Genomic DNA, 20,207 nt, shown 5'->3' with positions numbered 1-20,207 from the left:
AAAATGCTTTAGGAACTTCGGAGGCCAGATGGAGAGAAATGAACAGTTGACATTCCTGGCTGAGTCCCTTCATCAAGACTCTTGGCATCAGGTCCTATGTTCACCAGATGAAGGGTCTCGGCCTGAAACGGCAGCTCTCCATTTCCTTCCATAGATGCTGCCTGACGTGCTGAGCTCCTACAGTGTCTCGGTTACAAGACAGCACTTGAGCACAGGGCTGCAAGTTAACAGGCTAATGTTAAATAGGTAAGCTGCTGGGCAGTGTGGCTTGCTGGGCCTGAAGGGGCTGACCTATGCTCATATCTAAATAAATAGAAACTCCTGAGAGTAAAGGCCCATGTCTCTCAAGTCTTTCCCAATCAGGCAATCCCCTCAAAAATTAAGTTCAATTAACCCAGCAGTATCTCCTCAGCCATGGAAACTACAACAGAAAGACAGACTCTGGAGAGGGAGGTGAAAGGGAATTTAATCAATAATAGAATTACAAGCAAACTCATCACCAAGTGCTGGATCCTGGGAGTCAACACCACCCTCTGCAACTGAATCTTTGACTTCCAGACCAACAGACCTCAGTCAGTAAGGACAGGTCACAATTATTCTGAACACTGATACTGATGCCACAAGACTGCATCTTCAACCCCCCCTACTCCACACCCTGTCCACTCACTCGTGCACGGCCAGATTCTTCCCAACTCAGTCTACAAGTTGCAGATAAAACCACTGTAGAGTTCAGGAAGGAGATAGGGAGCTTAATGACATGGTGTCGTGACAACAATATTTCCCTCAAGGTCAGCAAAACAAAAGAGCTGATCATTGACTTCAGGAAGGGGGTGGTGTACATGCTCCCTGTCTACATCAGTGGTGTTGAGGTTGAGGACTTCATGTTCTCAGAAGTGATCATCACGCAGACATCACAGCCAGGAAAGCACAGCAACATCTCTACTTCCTCAGGAGACTAAAGAGGTCAACCCTCGCCAATTTTTTTCAAAGCACTGTAGAAAGCATCCTAACTGCTTAGATTTGGCAAATACTCTGTCCATGAATGTAGGAAGCTACAGTGTTGCAGACACAGCTCAGCTCATCACAGGAACCAGCCTCCCCTCCAATGGACTATCTGTACTTCTCCCTGCCTCGGTAAAGCAAACAGCACTCTCAAGCCCACCACCCCCCCCCCCCGTCATCTCTTCTCCCCTTCCCCGTCGGGCAGACGATACAAAAGCCTGAACGTATGTACCAGCTCGTTCACGGACAGCTTCTATAAGATCATTAAACAGTTTCCTAGTAGTACTTTTGACCTCAGTGTACTTTACAATCTAGCACCTTTTTGTTTAACAACACTGTATTTTCTCTCTAGAGCTGTTCCCTTTATTTACTCTGTTCCACCTCAAATACACTGTAATGATTTGATCTGTACAAATGGTATGCAAGACAAGCTTTTCACTGTATCTCAGTACCTGTGACAATAATAAACCAGTTCCAAAATGTGAACACAAGAAATTCTGCAGATGCTGCAAACCCAGAGCAATGCACACAAGAATGCTGAAGGAATTCAGCAGGTCAGGCAGCACCTATGAACAGGAATAAACATTCAACTTATCGGGCCAAGAGCCTTCATCAAGACTCTGTAATTCCACCATGTATCGGGAGTCGAGGAAATGAAGCCAGATGATGCCTCAGTGTATTCTGAACTGATGGAGGCAAGAGCAGTGTAGCAGAAACTGACCCTATAAATGGGGGCTGGATTTCAAACATCCTGCTGAGAGAAAATAAAATCACACTTGCACATAGAGGAAGCTCTGAGTGAGAACAGGCATGCAGACAGGTCAAGGGCTCTTGTGTATTAGCTAGACTGTAACTGCTGTAACAGAACAGACAATGATTTAGTATTAATGTGAGCTGACTGCCAGACAGGCATGTTGGCATGGCAATGTCTAAATGCTATTTAAAAATCCAAATGGATTCCCCTTTATTGCATATTTGAACTGGGCAGCTTTAGACAAGCTGAACAGCCCCTCTTTGTTCCTGCCTGCCTGCCTGCAAGGCCCTGTCCATTTTGTTGAAGGTGTTTGTCTTTCGATAAGAAAATAACTCTGGGTGTGGATGTGGGTGGATTGGCAGAGAGAAGAGGTGATGGTAAACGTCCCATTGTGATAACGTGCCGTTTACACTACAGATTATCATTCTGCAGCTCTGCAGTGTGATAAATCACTGTTTAATCAAGTTAACACACTATTGGATTGCAGAGAATTTAGAAGCACATGCACTAGGCTACAGAGAAAACATTCAATGCCTTCCACTGAAATATTTAAGAAGAAATGGATTAAATCCCAGTTCATTGTCATGGGTGTACATTCAGTGGCCACAGAGTGTACCTAATAAAGTGGTCGCAGGAGTGGAACCCAGTGTGGTTTTCATAACAAATGTACACTCAGTGGCCACATTATTAGGTACCTCCTGTACCAAATGAAATAGCCACTGAGCGTATGCTCATGGTCTTCCACTTTAAGGCTTGATGTGCTGTGTTGCTTCTGTACACCACTGTTGTAATGTATGGTTATTTGAGCTACTGTTGCCTTCCTGCTAGCTTAAGCTAGTCTGGCCATTCTCCTCTGACCTCTCTCATTAACAAGGTGTTTTCACCCACAGAATTGGTCAAGAGGTTCAGTTGCTGTTCAGACCAAACATCAGAATGGAGAAGAAATGTGATCTAAGTGACTTTGACCATGAAATGATTGTTGGTGCCAGATGGGGTGGTTTGAGTATCTCAGAAACTAATCATCCCCTGGGATTTTCATGCACAACAGTCTCTCGAGTTTACAGAGAATGGTGCAAGGAATGGAAAACCATTGAGTGCGTGGCAGTTCTGTTGGCGAAAATGGCTTGTTAATGAGAGGTCAGAGGAGAATGGCCAGACTGATTCAAGCTGACAGGAGGGTGACAGTAACTCAGATAACCACATTACAACAGTGATGTGCAGAAGAGCATCTCTGAATATACAACATCTCAAACCTTGAAGTAGATGGGCTACAGCAGCAGAAGACTGCACTGGATTGCACTCCTGTACCTAATAATGTGGCCACTGACTGTACACATTTTAATTTTTGAGCGTTTTACTGGGATTTGTACTTGTGACTCTGGAAGATTAACCCATACCTCTCTTTAATCCCAGAAGTTTAACCACCATGTTTTAACACTGTTAACCCAATCTCCCTTTATATTCCATGTGCTGTTCTTCAGTACTGGCCACGGGAGAGAACACTGACCCATCGCATTAGACTTGGTGTCTGACCTTGTACTACACTATGTATCTGGCATGGTAGCATAGTGGTTAGAGCAGATGTAGGGTAAAGGGCCATAGGTATGGGGAATGCACTCAGCATTTCCCCCTGGGGAGGGGATCAAATCCTTAATGGGAAGGTTTTATAAAGAGACAGGACAGACCATTTCTATAGGCAGAGGGTGGTGGGCATATGGAACCAGTTGCCAGTTCATCAACAGGAGTTAAAAGACATTTAAATAGGTGTATGGATAGGAAAGGTTTACAGGGATATGGACCAAATGGTTCTCAACCCAAAATGTTGACTGTTTATTTTCCTCCGTAGACACTGCCTGACCTGCTGAGTTTCTCCACCATTTTGTGTGTGGGCCACAAAAGACCAACACGGTGGTCACCACAGATGAGTTGGGCCACAGCGTCTGTTTTCACGCTGTAGGACGCTGTGACATGCAAATACAAGAAGAGGCACTGACCTGCAGCTCACACCAAGCAACTTCCACCCAAGTCTCGGTATCTAGCCCTTTGTACACAGTCTTGAAGGCCCCTCGCCCAAGCTCGATGTCAAACTTCAGGAAGCGGCCTCCTGGAGAGGTGGCGACCGCCTTCATCTCGGCCTCCTCCTCGTTCTCCTTCTCGGTCCTGTCCCTGGATGAGTCTTTGGCGACGTCGGCCGCTGTCTTGGCTGTAGTGGCAGCGTCGCTCTTGCCTTCCGGCACGGCAGCGCAGGCGGGCGGACGGGTGGGCCCATCCCGCTCCGCCAAATCTATGCTCCGCCGCACAAAGCGGTGGTTCTCAGCCAGGGGTAGGGGGTCGCCAGCCTTCTCAGTTCTGCCAGGTGCAGCAGCCGTGGGGTTGGTCTCGCTGTCAGCCGAGCCCTCACTGGGGGTCATACCCCTTGGCTTGCTGGAGCCCCCGGGGCCAGTTGGCTCTCCCGGGTCCGTGGCCATCCTGTGCTCCCGCAACGGCCGAAGTCCTCCCTTCTGTTCCGATCAACCAATTGCCAGGGTGGGGGGGGGGGGGGGACGCCTCAGCCTAGGACATGACGTGCAGACAGTCTCTTGGCACCTTGCAGAGCCCCCGCCTCTTCAATTCTCAAGCATGGGACGGACAGACACTGTACGCCAAGCTCTCTGCAAGAACAGAAGTAAATTAGTGGAAAGGGATAAAGGCAAAAAAAAAGCATTGAAACAGCACTTACATACTTCAAAGTTCAAGGTAAATTCAACACAAAATACATATGTCACTGTATACAGTATTGTGCAAAAGTCTTGGTTCAGAGTACATTATCAATGTCCCTGAGATCTGTCCCAAACCGAGAAAACCAAATGAACCCATAAAACCTGACAAACACCCAACATGCAGACAGAAAGAAAAAGTATAATAAAATTAAACAAATGGTACTTTGAATGAAAGTGAGTCCTCAGACACACAGTCTGGCACAGGCCCACAGCCTCAGCTTAGTAGATGGAATAAACGTCAGAGCCGGAGCAGGCCCACAGCCTCAGTGCAGCAAAGAGTGGAGTAAATGTCAGGGAGCAGCGAACAGAACCCACTTCTCTGGTCCCAACACCCAGCCTTTTCAATCCATCTGGCCAGTTTTTAAATAGTCCGAACATCGGGCCGTTCCTGCTTTAGTTCCCAGGCCTTGTCACTTCGATCCACTCTGGGCCTGGATCATCCGACCTTTCCAAATTGGCCCAGCATTTAGATAGATCAAACCTTGCTCCCAATTTCCTCCACTCCGACTTTTCTATGCTTCACATGCCCCGACTGTCTTGAACATATCTCGACCTCTCTCAGACTCTGTCTCACACCCGCACACATATATAGCTTGGATGCCCAAGATTTTTGCCCAGTACTGCTGCAATTAAATGTAATGCACTGTACTGCTGCCGTAAAAACAAATTTCATGATATACGTGAATGACAATAAACCTGATTCTGATATGGATCTCTATTGTGACTGAGTGTGGGAAGGGGGTAGGGAGAGGGAACCACCACCATCATCTGTAATGATTAGCAAACCAATTGTTTGGAATCAAATGACCTTGCCTGGTGTCTCAGGGCTGGGTGTGTCTGCGTCCACGGCAATCTCGCCCCGGCACTTCTTCTCTGCCACCTCTCCCATACCCCTCCCTTGCCATTCCCAACAGCCTTTGCCCCCGCTAGATTTACAAACTCGCTCTGTGCTCTACATTGACAAATACACTGCTGCACAAAACAGACACCCTAGCTATAGATATGTGCTTCAGACCTCTGCACAGTTTCACACAGATTAATTTTCCTGCAGGCATTCACAGTAAATACAAAGAAACAAAAGAATCAAAGAGCCACAAAGACGGACAACCAACCAATGTCCAAAAGTTAAAGGGTGCAAATACACACAAGAAAATAAAAGAAAAAACAAGAATCCTTGAAAGTGTGTCCATAGTTGTGGAAACAGTTCAGTGTTGGGGTGGGCATAATTGAGTGAAGTTATCCCTTCTGGTTCAAGAGCCTGATGGTTGAGGGGTTGTAACTGCTCGTGAACCTGGTGGTTTGAGTCCTGAGGCTCCTGTACCTTTTTGATGACAGTAGCGAGAAGACAGCATGGTCTGGGTGGTGGGGGTCAGCAGCATATTTAAACACATGAACATGTGTGTTTGTATGGAGGGGGAGAGTCTCAGTTATTCCAAAGATCCACATGCTCCAAGAAGGTGCCACTACAACTTCTCTCTCAAAGTCAGCAAAACCAAAGAGCTGATTTTTGCCTACAGGATGAGGAAGCCCAAAGACTGGTTATTAGGGATCGGGGTGGAGAGGATCAGTAACATTAAATTCCTTGGTGTTATCACAGAGGATAACATGCAAATGCCAACACAAAGGAGGCATGACAGCGCCACTACTTTATAGAAGCTTACACAGATTTGGCATGTCATCTAAAACTTGGACAACCTTCTAAAGATGCAGAGTTGACTGGTTGCCTCACGACCTGGTAAGAAAACACCAATGCCCAGGAATGAAAAAGTCTAAAAGTGGTAGACACAGCTACATCACCAAATGAATGGTCCATCACCATTCAGCACAGCTACAAGGACCGTTGTCACAAGATCCCCACCATCAAAGACAACACTGCCCCCATCATCCAGGCCACACTCCTGTCTCACTACTACAGTAAAGAGGTACATGAGCCTCAGGAACTACACCACTAGGTTCAGGAGCAGTTAATACCTCTCAACAATCAGGCTCATGAACCAGCCTGGGTAGCTTCACTCACCTCAGTAGTGCTAATTCCACAAACTACACACTTACTTCCAGGTACTCATGTTCTCAGCATTTTTTCTTCAGTTTTAATTTGCACTGTATATCTTTTGCTCACTGGTTGTTTGTTAATATTTGTTTATGCATAGATTTTCATAAATTCTGTTATATTTCTTTACCTTCCTGTAAATGCCTACAGGAAATGAACCTCAGGGTAGTGCACAGTGATGTAACTATTTACTCTGACTGAGAACAGCTGATAGCTATTTACACTACCATATATCAATAATCATTTCTTCCAGAGACGCAACGTTATGCAGATGCTGGAACTCTTGACCAACACACACACATGATACTGGAGAAACTCAGCAAGTCAGGCAGCAACTATGGAGGGAAATAAACAGTTGAGTTTCAGCCCGAGACCCTTCATTCAGTTTACTTGATCGTTCATTCCCTTCCAAAGATGCTACCTGAGCTGCTGAGTTCCCCTCAACAGGTGCGGGGAGAGAGGGAGAGAGGGAGAGAGGGAGAGAGGGAGAGAGGGAGAGAGGGAGAGAGGGAGAGAGGGAGAGAGGGAGAGAGGGAGAGAGGGAGAGAGGGAGAGAGGGAGAGAGGGAGAGAGGGAGAGAGGGAGAGAGGGAGAGAGGGAGAGAGGGAGAGAGGGAGAGAGGGAGAGAGGGAGAGAGGGAGAGAGGGAGAGAGGGAGAGAGGGAGAGAGGGAGAGAGGGAGAGAGGGAGAGAGGGAGAGAGGGAGAGAGGGAGAGAGGGAGAGAGGGAGAGAGGGAGAGAGGGAGAGAGGGAGAGAGGGAGAGAGGGAGAGAGGGAGAGAGGGAGAGAGGGAGAGAGGGAGAGAGGGAGAGAGGGAGAGAGGGAGAGAGGGAGAGAGGGAGAGAGGGAGAGAGGGAGAGAGGGAGAGAGGGAGAGAGGGAGAGAGGGAGAGAGGGAGAGAGGGAGAGAGGGAGAGAGGGAGAGAGGGAGAGAGGGAGAGAGGGAGAGAGGGAGAGAGGGAGAGAGGGAGAGAGGGAGAGAGGGAGAGAGGGAGAGAGGGAGAGAGGGAGAGAGGGAGAGAGGGAGAGAGGGAGAGAGGGAGAGAGGGAGAGAGGGAGAGAGGGAGAGAGGGAGAGAGGGAGAGAGGGAGAGAGGGAGAGAGGGAGAGAGGGAGAGAGGGAGAGAGGGAGAGAGGGAGAGAGGGAGAGAGGGAGAGAGGGAGAGAGGGAGAGAGGGAAAATAAACAGGCCATTCCGCCCAACCAGAACCAACCAACTTATTTTGAGCCCGCCCCTTATAGAAATTCAGGTCCCATAGACTCTCAAAGCAATGTCCATTAAACAAATTCAGGTCAGGCAGCATCCATGGAAATAAGTAAACAATCGATGTTTTGGGCTGAGACCCTTCTTCAATTCTGGAAAGGATGGGGGAAGATGCCAGAAGAAAGGTTGGGGGAGGGGAAGGAGGATAGCTGGAAAATGATAGTTGAAGCCGGCCCGGGGGGAGGGGGGGAGAGAAGGGGTGTGGCAGTGGAGAACAATGAAGGGTTGGAGAGGAAGGAATCTGATGGGACAGGAGAGTGGACTATAGAGGAAAGGGTTGGAGGTGATAGGCAGATGAGAAGAGTTATTGGTATACCACAGAAAGCATTCAATCCTGTTGAATTGGCACAGCAACTGTTCTGCCCAAGACCACTAGAAACTACAAAGTTGTGCTGAGCTGTGTCCACGTCATGGAAACCCACCTCATCCACAGACTATCTACACTTCTTGATGCCTCAGTAAAGTAGCCAGCATAGCTAAACACCCCACCCAGACTAGACTTTCTCTTCCCACCAAGCAATAGATACAAAAATCTCTTCTCCACCCTACCCCTCCCAACGGGCAGGAGATACAAAAGCACATAGTACAAGACTCAAGGACATCTCATATCCCTGTGCAATAATCAGAATCAGTTTATTATCACTGGCAAATGTTGTGAAATTTGTAGTTTTGCAGCAGCAATAGATAATAAAAACTAAAGTATATACATTTAAAAAAGTTAACTTTAGTACAAAGAGAGAGAAAAAGTACAGATAGTGTTCATAGGTTCAATATCCATTCAGAAATCTGATGGCAGAGGAGAAGCTGTTCCTGAATCATTGAGTGTGTGCACTCCGGCTCCTGTATCTCCTCCCTAATGGTAGCAATGTGAAGATGGCATGTTCTGGGTGACGGGGGTCCTTAATGATGGATTCCCCATTTTTTAAGGCATCACTTTGTGAAGATGTCCTTGATGGTGGGGAGTCTAGTGCCTGCGATGGAGCTGGCTGGGTTTACAACTTCCCGCAGCTTTTTCTGATCCTGTGCAGAGTCTCCCCACCAGTGATACATCCAGTTAGAATGCTGTCCACTGAACATCCGTAGCAACTATTGAATGATCCTCTTGTATTGGTAACAGACTCATGCCCTCAATCTGCCTTGTCATGGCTTTATATTTTACCTACACTTGTACTTGAACAGTTTAATTTGCATTGTTATTGCTTTTCCCTTGTACTTGAACATAGAACAGCACAGTATAGACCCTTCAGCCCACGATGATATAGTGACCCTTTCATGAATCAGGCTTACCCAAGGGTTCCCAACCTTTTTTATGCCATCATCCCCTACCATTAATCAAGAGGTCTGTGAACCCCAGGTTGGGAACCCAAATCTTACCCTTCTCCTTAATTTCCTTCCAGTACCTCAATGTACTGATGTGATGAAATGATCTGTATGATATCAGGCAAACCTGCACCTTGATACATCACAATAACTTTATCAATTTATGACAATTTACCCTGGTTTGGCCCATAATCCCTCTGCACCTTTCCTACAGCATGGTGGTTAGTGTAACACGATTACAGTGCCAGTGACCTCGGTTCAATTATCACTGCTGTCTATACGAAGTTGGTACCTTCTCCTTGTCGCCACGTGGGTTTCCTCTGGGTGCTCCAGTTTCTTCCCACATTCCAAACACATACATGTCAGCAGGTTCATTGGTCACACGAGTGTAACAATGGCCAGGCTGTGCATAAGAAACAAGCACTTGGGAGGCTGGTGGAGATGAATTTGCCGGATGCTGCTGGGTTGCAGGCATCTTCTGCCGAGAAGGAATCCTTGCATTGTCTTCTCCAAGGATCGTAACTGTGTCGTGGTGAAGAGGCTTGAGTTCAATGAGAGTGATGCCTTCTGGCACCTAACGCCTAGAAGGGTCACTCATGGTGGAAAGATGACTTCGGAGACTTGGTGTTTTATATTTTATGTTTCTCGCTTGCTTTTTTCCACCCCGTTTGCACAATTTTTTTGTGTTTGGGGAGGTTGATGTTTTTCTCTGAACAGGTTCCATGATTTTTTTGTTTTGTGACTGTTTGTGGGAAGAGAAATCTCAAGGATGTATTCTGCAAATGTTGAAACTAAATGTACTTCGAATCTTTGAAGATCAAGGAAGATGAAGAACAATGTTTCTGCGGTGGAACTAGTGGAAGATGGTGACATGTCACAATATTAGTGAAGGTGGAGGAAGGCTGCAGCAGTGAAGTGTCCCCAATCCTCTTGCGCTCCACGCCTCTGGACACTGACCCCGATCTGTCAGGGACTGACTGGTGACTGCCCATGCATCAGTCTCCCCACATTAAACAGTCACGCACAGACATTCTCCAATAAGGAAAACATCATACTCAACTCAGTGAGGTCTCTACTAATACCTTACCTGGAGCAGAGAAATGGTCATTAAACTTCTTAGTTTGACCACACATTGCCTTATGCTTCCAAGTCAAATACATCACCAAGCCAGCTGCATTTCCAGTTTGCAAGCTACGACCACTTCTGATTTATTACATGCACATTGAAATAAACAGTGAAACATGTCACATTCATTAACAACAATTCTTTTTCCCCCCACCACCAAACTTTAAATGAAAGGAAAGAGATAAACAGAGACAGATCACAAACTTAATTCGATCCATAAAGCATAATTGCTAATCATGTAACGCATAGATCAAAAATAGATCATTTGTGAATCAACAAGTTGAAGGCTTTGACTATTTTATCAGCAGGCAGTGAACATCTTATCTTATGAAGAGTCACAGGAATACAGAGTAACGTTATTGTCACATGCACACAGTAGCATATGGTGAAACAACTAGTCCAGTCCAAGCTCACAAGTGTTGCCATGCATTCCAGCACCGAAGTAGCATGCCCACAACTTTCATACATCTTTTGAATGCGGGAGGAGCACAGGGAGAATGTGCTCCTTACTGACAGCCATGGAATTGAACCTAGGTCACTGAGGGTTGCTAGCCACACACTACAGTACCACCCCCACCTCCCCCCACAACTCATCTTAAACCTGTGCCCTCTAGTTTTAGTCTCCCGGGGTGATACCAGAGGTTGTGTGAGGCGCTCCATCCCTCCGCTGGCTTGCAGCTTATCCTTGGGCAAGGTGTTGCACCTTAGCCACACCCCTTCACTGATCAGGGTCATGTGAAGCCATCAATAAAAAGCATTGATAATGGCTCTGTGTGTGGGGTGTCACCCATCTTGTAAAGACTCTGCCCAGAAGAGACCGTGAGTGCCCATGAGAGACGATGAACCTAAGATAAAACTATGACCATCCACGTTGTCAATACCCCTCATGATATTACAACCCTCTGAGGTCACCCCTCAGACAATGCTCTGGAGAATATCGACCCAGCCTCTTCTGATAACACTAGCCCTCTAGTCTTCAAAAGGAGCCTGTACTCTCCTTCCTCTCTGATGATAGTACCAAGAGAGCACTACTTGGTGATGAGTTGAAGATGTCCTTGATGCCGAGAAGGCTAGCACCCATGGCTTTTTGAGCACTCAGCATTTTTGCAACAGCTTCTTCCTCTCCACCATCAGATTCCTGAACACAATGAATCAACCCTCAAACACTACCTCACTAATGTTGCTTTCTTTTTGCTTTCTTATGGCCTCTGGTATATACTTACACCTCATTATACCCTTGCATCTTTTTGCTTACTTGCAAAAAGATTTTCTCTGTAACTAACAGTTCATTTTGCATTCTGTTATTGTTTTTCCCTTGTACTATGTTGTAATGATGGTTTGACCGAATGGCTTGCAATGCAGTTTTCTCCACTGTATCTTGGTACACAGGACAATAATAGACTTGTACTTGGCAGGCTTGACCACTTTAAGAAATAAAGTAGCTTCCCCCAAAAACTCGGATCAGCCTGCAGGTGGAAATGTTTGAGATAAACTATTAACAGGCAATTAAAACAACACACACAAAATGCTGGAGGAACTCACCAGCCAGGCAACATCTATGGAAAAGAGTGCAATCAACGTTTCAGGCCGAGAACTTTCAGCAGGACTGGAGTAAAAAAAGATGATGAGTAGAGTTAAAAAGGTGGGGGAAGGCAGGGAGAAACAAGGTGACAGGTGAAACTGAGAGGGGGAGGAGTGAAGTAAAGAGCTGAGAAGTTGATTGGTGAAAGAGATATAGGGCTGGAGAAGGGGGATTGTAATAGACAACAGATGGCCATGGAAGAAAGAAAAAAGGATAGAAGATAGAAGAGCACCAGAGGGAGGCAATTGGCAGGCAAGGAGATACGATGAGAGGGGGAAAAGGGGATGAGGAATAGTGAAAGGGGGGGGGGAAGAGCCCATTACCGGAAGTTTGAAAAATTAACGTTCATGCCATCAGGTTGGAGGCCGCCCATACGGAATACAAGGTTTTGTTCCTCCAACCTGAGCGTGGCCTCATCGTGACAGTAGAGGCAGCCATGGATAGGCATATCAGACTAGGAGTGGGAAGTGAAATTAAAATGGCTTGCGACTGGGAGATAGCGCTTTTTCTGGCAGGCGGAGCATAGGTGCTCGGCGAAGCGGTCTCCCTATCTACGTCGGTCTCACCAATATACAGGAGCCCACACCGGGAGCACAGTATACAACCCCAGCAAACTCACGGTGAAGTGTCGCCTTACTTGGAAGGACTGCTCGGGGTCCTAAATGATAGTGAGGAAGGTGGTGTAGGGGTAGATGTAGCACTCGTTCTGCTTGCAAGGAACAAGTGGAAAGCAAAAATTGGGGGATTGGGGGGAGGAGAAAGAAGAGGGAAAGATATGTAGGGATCGCTCCCAATGTGACTCCCTTGTCCATTTGTCCCTCCCCACTGATCTCCCTCCTTACACTTATCCTTGAAAGCAAAACAAGTGCTACACCTGCCCCTACACCTCCTCCCTCACTAACATTTAGGACCCCACACAGTCTTTCCAGATGACATGACACTGCACCTGAGAGTCTGTTTGGGTCATCTACCATGTCCAGTGTGGCCTCCTGCGAGACCCGATGGAGATTGGGAGATGGCTTCGCTGAGCACCTACACGCCATCCACCAGAAAAAGTGGGAATGCCCAGTGGCCACCCATTTTAATTCCACTTCCCATTCTCATTCCCATTCCAATATGTTAATCCATGGCCTCCTCTACTGTCACTCAGGTTGGGGGAACAATACCTTGTATTCTGTTTGGGTAGCTTCCAACCTGATGGTATTAAAATCAGTTTCTCCAACTGCTGGTAATACCTCCCCCCCCCCCCCCCACCATCTTTTCCCTCTCTATTTCCTTGTCTGCCTATCACCTTCCTCAGATGCTCTCCCACCCCCACCTTCTTTTTTCTTCCATGGTCTTTTGTCCTCCTCTATCAGATTCCCCCTTCTCCAGCCCAGTCCCGTATCTTTCACCAATTAACTTCCCAGCTCTTTACTTCATCCCTCCCCTCCTCCCAGTTTCACTTTCGTCAGGATGAAAGATGTTCTGACAAAGGGTCTTGGCCCGAAACGTCGACAGTGCTTCTCCCTATAGATGCTGCCTGGCCTGCTGTGTTCCCCCAGCATTTTGTTTTGTGTGCATGCTTGGATTTCCAGCATCTGCAGATTGTCTCTTATTTTTGTGTGATTAGCAAGTGATGAAACTGATTACCATTTGCTAATTTAGAGAACTAGTCATTTACACCAAATCTGGGACTTTTCAGCCTCAAAACCTCCTTTGTTAACAGGAAGGCCAAGCATAGAATAGTAACAAATTTGAGGCTTTCAAAGTAGTCAAATTAAAGTCTGTCCCCAGCCTCATCAGGCCGGTGCTTATGCCGGTTTCTGTGGCGTGAAGCGACTGAGAGTATCAGACTCATCCCCCTCCTCCCCAGGATAGGACACCAGTCTATCACGAGTCGAGAAGTTAAAAGTATGAAAACAGACACCACCAGCTTCAATAGTTTGTACTATTACAAGACTTTTTTGTGAATTTAGCAATACAGTGTGGAATAGGACCTTCTGGCCCTTTGAGCTACATCACCCCAGCAACCCCGACAAACTCAGTTAACCCTAACCTAACCATGGAACAATTTACAATAACCAATTAACCTATCAGGTTCGTTTTTCGGCTGTGGAAGGACCCAGCGATAACTCACAGGTTCCACGAGGAGGTCTTCAGATACTCCTTACAGAACGGCACCGGAATTGAACTCTGAACTTCAGAATGGCCCCAGATGTAATAGCATTGTGCTAACCACTAAGGGACCATTTGTATGATAAAGATTAATATTGCCAGCTAGTCAGGCACCATCAATGGAAAGGAATAGAATTGACGTTTCAGCTGAGACCCTTCATCAGGACTGGAAAGAAAGGGGAAGATGTCAAATTCCTCCAGCATTTTGTGTACTACTCTAGATTTCTAGCATCTGCAGGGTCTCATGCTTGTGACATGAGAACTCCACGTCACCATGGCCCTTGTATCGTATGTGTACGTGCACTGCATTCTGCGTTTGCTGAACACACAAGATTTTGCAGATGCTGGAAATCCAGAGCAACACACGAAATGCTGGCGGAATCGGTGACCGTTGGCACAGTAAGCAATTGGACTAACTGCCATGCGACCATGCAGGGTGCTGTGGGGAAAATGAACAGAGCCAACAGACTCAATGGACCAAATGCCTATCAGTCATGCTGCCGTGATCCTATGATTTGTAACAAAGTTCTTCATATGTAACATCTAGTATTTGAACATCTTTATGCAGGTAATTCTGGGGCGAGAGGGATCTATTATGTGTGACTAAAGACCACAAGTTATAGAAGTGGCCCTTCGAGTCTGCTCCACTATTCAATCATGACTGGGTTTTTACCAACCATAACCCCTTACCAATCAGGAAGACAATTTCTAATGACTTGGCTTCCATAGCTTTCTGTGGCAACAAGTTTCACAGATTCACCAACCACTGACTGAAGAAATTTCCCCTCATTTCCATTCTAAAGAAATGTCCCTTTATTCTGAGGCTGAGCCCTCAGATCTCTGATGAAAACATTCTCCCTCATCCAGTCCATAAAACAGAAGAGCTATTCAGCCCATCAAGTCTGAATGTATGCATTTTGATGAAGTTTGGACAAGGAGCTTTCACAAACATCTATAAGTAAGTGGCAAGCTTCAACGAGATTACCCCCTTCCCCCCTAATCGAGTACAGGATAGTTGAGATTAGTGGATAGTCATTTAAAAACAGAATAGAGGAACATCCATTCGGAGTGGTGAATCTCTCCAAGTCAGGGGTTCCCAACCTGGAGTCCACAGACCCTTTGCTTAATGGCCTAAAAAAGGTTGGGGAGCCCAGAAATGTCTACAACCAGAAAGGGCCAAACTGGGTCACTGGTGAAACTTGAGGAAGCAGAGATGTATTCTTGGAAGACTGGGGCTATACTTGCTGGAGTTTAGAATGTAACATTCTTGTCATTCAATTTGCATTGTTCACCATACAATGAAAACCTTTCCTTCACAGTTCCTCTCCCTTCCAAGATGATGCTGGTGATATATGGCAAAACTACTAGATACAAACTGAGCGGCCACTTATTAGGTATAGGAATGAAACCGGGAGAGGTCTTCAGCTGCTGAAGCCCATCCACTTCAAAGTTTGATGTGTTGTGTGTTTAGAGATGCCCTCGGCACAGCTATTCAAACTTCCTTTCAATGTTGAAATAGGGCTGGATGCACCACTTGCACTGGCAGCTCACCCTATACTGTCATGACCCTCTGCATGAAGTTTTCTCTCATATTCCCCCTAAAGCTGTCACCTTGCTTATGAACTTTCAATAATAAGTTTACTTTGAATGGGGGGGGGTCTCATTGAAACCTGTCGAATATTGAAAGGCCTAGATAGAGTGGACGTGGAGAGGATGTTTCCTATAGTGGAGGAGTCTGGGACCAGAGGACACAGATAGAGTGGACATGGAGAGGAGGTTTCTGATAGTGGAGTCTAGGACCAGAGGACACAGATAGAGTGGACATGGAGAGGATGTTTCTGATAGTGGAGTCTAGGACCAGAGGACACAGATAGAGTGGACATGGAGAGGATGTTTCTGATAGTGGAGTCTAGGACCAGAGGACACAGATAGAGTGGACATGGAGAGGATGTTTCCTATAGTGGAGGAGTCTGGGACCAGGGCAGAGGCTCAGAATAAAAAGATTCACCTTTAGAAGAGATGAGGAGGAATTTCTTTAGCCACGGGGTGGGGAATCCGTGGAATTCACTGCCACAGACATTGTGGAGGCCAAGTCATTGGGGAGCTTTAAAACAGAGGTTCTTGGTTAGTCAGAATACAGAGAGAAGGCAGGAAAATAGTTTTGAGACAGATAAAAATAAGTCATGATGGAATGGCAAAGATGACACGATGGGCTGAGTGACCTAAATCATCTTCTATGTTTATGGACTTAAAACACTCAACTGAATCAGAGACCCCCCCCCCTCACCCACTCCAGACATTCTCTTTTCTCCTCCTCACCCATGAGGCAGAAGAAATAAGCTCCTGAAAGCATGTACCACCAAGCTCAAGGACACCTTCTACCCCACCATTATACCTGCTCCTTAGTATGGTAAAATGAACCTCACAACGGCCTGCACTGCACTCTCAGTAACTGTAACAGTTTGCCCTGCTTTCTCCCTATAGAAGTTGCCAACATTGCTTTGTCACAGTAAAGCTGCTGGCATGACACCAAGGGGTTAAGTGCACGGAGCCCAAAAACTGGGTGAATATTGACGAGAAGGGGTGGAGTGGGAGGGAAATTCCAATGGCACTTGCATTCCACGTCCAGGGAACTGCGATGCCACTGAACCCGAGGATGCGCAGTTGGAAGGGCAGATATGTGAAGGCGGGGGAGAACATAACAGAAACTGGAAGCAGCACACCCGCAAAGAGATTTGAAAACAAAGGTTTAAAAAAATATATCAGTGCATTGCTTGGCCAGGAGCCTGTGCTCATCAGTCACAGAAAAAGACTCTGGCCTATTTAGTCCGTGCCCAACTATTCATCTACCTAGTCCCATCTACCTGCATCCAGACCATCACCCCCATTCCCCTTCTGTGTACTTACCCAAACTTCTCTTAAATGTTGAAATAGAACTCACAACCACCACTTCCACTTGCAGCTCATTCCACACTGAGTGAAGTTCCCCTCAAGTTCCCCTTAAATATTTCATCTTTTACCCTTAACCCATGACCTCTAGCTCTCGTCCCACCCAACTTCAATGGGAAAAGCCGGCTTGCATTGACCCTATCTATACCAGTCATAACTTTGTATACCTCTATCAAATCTCCGCTCGCTCTCCTATGCTCAGGGAACAAAGTTCAACCATTTCTTGTAACTCAGGTCCTCAAATCTGAGCAACATCCTTGCAAATTTTCTCTGTACTCTTTCAATCTTAATTGGCATCTTTCCTGTAGGCAGGTGATCAGAACTGCACACAACTCCAAAATGGCCTTCACCAACATCTTACTCAACTTCAACTCAACAGCCCAAACTCCTGCATTCAATACTTTGAATGATGAAGGCCAATGCACCAAAAGATCTGGTCTGGGAACATAATGCAGGATGGGTGAGTGGGTCTCTGTTTAAAGTCAAATGTCGGAATTCTTTTTGATCTCAAGTTTATGATTAGATGGTGTCAACTGCTCCAGTTAATATCAGAGAATGAAATTCTTGCTCTTCGCAGACATCCACAAAAACATCAGAGGACCCCAAAGAATGAACGACAGTAAATCACAAGAACCCCAAAGCCCACTCTCCCCCTCCCGTGGACAAGCAGCAAAAGCATCAACCCTTTTCCCCACCCCAACTTATTTCAGCAGGAAGCATCAGCACCCATCAAGCAAACAATAGTAAAGCCTACAAAGAGAGACCATGATCTGCAGACTAACAGAATCTAATTGTTTATCCGACAATTCGACATGCCACAGGCTCTCTCTCTAACACGATTAGCTTTCATTTGTCTTATGTACTTTAAAACACATTGAAATGCAAAAAGGATCTAGCGCTTTCCCAAGCATACATGACCAATAAACTTTTTGGGCTTCCAGCTGGGTATAGGTATCAACTTTAACCAACTCTGCCATCTTCATCGGGGATGATGCCTAGGAATGTCCAGTCCAGCGGTATTCATACACCCATCATCCTTCCCTTGTCCCAGTGGGAGAATATTGCATCTGCAATGGCCACAGGATTGACTTTTGACATTCACAAAACCACCGTGACCCGCCAATGGCTTTTGGGACTGCCTGGTAAAGGAAGCCATTGAGACAAAACTAGAGGAAAAGAATGTTAACAGACAAAAGTCTCGCATCCAATTAATAACTAGAATGTGATTGTAAACAAGGTGGGAGAGCGGAAAGCTGATTAGATAAGGACTAACCAATCAGGAGGACAGACAACAGGGATATTGCTACTACCGTTCTGCTAGAAGGGCTTGTTACCATGATGTATCTCTACATAGATAACTGGAATAGTCACTGTGAGATAGCAGAGACTGGAAGAAGCTGCCAGTGGAAGTGGTGGATACAGGCTCGATTTCACCATTTCAGAGTAGCTTGGATACATACATGGATGGGAGGGGTGTGGAAGTGTAGTCCAGGTCGACGGCACTAGGCAAAATAATAGTTCAGCATAAATTAGAAAGGTTAAAGGGGCCTGTTTCTTCCATCCCATTTCTGAAGATCCACCCACAATCCACTCTGCCATCACGAACACTACATTATATATGAGGTGCATTAGATGACTCTGGACCTGTACTCACTGGAGTTTAGAAGAATGGGGGGGGGGGGTGGGTCTTTCATTGAAACCTATCGAATACTGAAAGGCCTAAACAGAGTGGATGTGGAGGGAATGTTTACAATAGTGGGGGAGTCTAGGACCAGAGGACACAGCCTCAATAGAGGGACGTCTACTTAGAACAGATGAGGAATTTGTTCAGCCAGAGGGTGCTGAATCTGTGGAATTCATTGCCAGACAACTGGAGACCAAGTCATTGGGTAAATTTAAAGCGGAGATTAACAGGATTTTGATAAGCAAGGGTGTTAAAGGTAACAGGGAGAAGGCAAAAGAATGGGATTCAGCCATGATGGTCCTAGACTCCCCACTATCCTTGGATGTCAAGCTGCCAACCATGATCGTTTTTCAGCCACGACTCAGCGATGCCCACAGTGTTAATAACTTAGAGCAGTACAGCATAGGAACAGCCCCTTCAGCCCACATTGTTGTGCCGAAGTGACTAAACAAGAAATTAATTGTCTTAACAAAATTAATCAGCTCTGCCAACACCACGTGCATATATCTCCATTCCATGTACCCATTTAGGAGGCTCTTTAAAGCCCCCACTAAATTCAAAATGCCACCATCACCACCCCTGATACACATTCCAGGTTAAAAGAAACCTCATTTCAACTTGCCCCCTCTCAACCCTGGGAAGAAGGTAGTAGCTGCCTACTCTCTCTGCCTCTCAATCACATGAATTTCTATCAGGGCTCCCCTGAGCCTCTGCCACTCTGGTTCAAATCCTGCCACTGTACGTAGGGAGACGTTACATTCTCTCGTGACGTATGCATTTCATCCAGGTTACCTGCCACGTTTCAAAGGGAAACGGGTTAGTGTATTGGTCACGAGTATAATTCGATGGCACGGGCTGGATAGGCTTGTTACCGTGCTGCATCTCAGAGTAAAATAAATTAAAAACCCAACCTCTCCTTGAAGCATGTTGCCTTTAATGAAGACAGGATCCCAGTAAGCCTCTATCGAAAGCCTGGTAAACCTGTTCTGCACCCTCTCCATAGCCTTCATGCCCTTCCTGTAATGGAGCGACCTGAAATTGTACATACATGCACTCCTGCCAACAATGCAGAGGGAGTAAGGGGCAGATGGTTACAAATTTATTGCAAACGTGAGCCAAAGTAAACAGGATGTCAAATACTAGAGCAGTAGTAAACAGCTGTGGGATAGGCTGTGGATCAGCTGAGCAATGGGCATACACGAGTCATATGGATTCAAATGTCACTCTACAAGACACATGTCACTCAACCCATCAAGTCTGCTCCACGAAACTAGCATGGCTGATTTATTATCCCTCTCAAATCCATTCTCCTGTCTTCCCCCGGAACAATTGACACTTTAACTAATCAAAAAACCTATAAACCTCCACTTTAAATATATCCAATGACTTGGCAATTAATCCTCCAGACTCAACACCCTCTGGATAAAGAAATTCCTCATCTGTTCTAAAGGGACATCCTTGTATTCTAAGGCTGTGCCCTCTGGTCCACTATTCCCTCACTATTGGAAACATTCTCTCAGTCCACTCTATTCCAGGGGTTCTCAACCTTTCTTATGCCATGGGC

The 20,207-nt window shown here is 46.2% G+C and overlaps 1 protein-coding gene across 2 annotated transcripts in view; it reads right to left on the bottom strand.

The window, feature by feature from the left end:
* LOC132380659 (serine/threonine-protein kinase WNK3-like) overlaps positions 1 to 20,207 on the bottom strand; it is a 129,832-nt gene that overhangs the window by 102,669 nt on the left and 6,956 nt on the right. For both annotated transcript variants that reach the window (XM_059949626.1, XM_059949627.1), the window contains exon 2: positions 3,751 to 4,407. In XM_059949626.1, the coding sequence (XP_059805609.1) occupies positions 3,751 to 4,224 (474 nt within the window). In that variant the 5' untranslated portion in view covers positions 4,225 to 4,407. The remainder of the gene's footprint in view (positions 1 to 3,750; positions 4,408 to 20,207) is intronic.

Source organism: Hypanus sabinus, chromosome 24, assembly GCF_030144855.1.
Source record: "Hypanus sabinus isolate sHypSab1 chromosome 24, sHypSab1.hap1, whole genome shotgun sequence".
Classification (NCBI taxonomy): domain Eukaryota; kingdom Metazoa; phylum Chordata; class Chondrichthyes; order Myliobatiformes; family Dasyatidae; genus Hypanus; species Hypanus sabinus.
The sequence above is the reverse complement of the archived record's forward strand: the minus strand, read 5'-3'. Positions and strand labels throughout refer to the sequence as shown.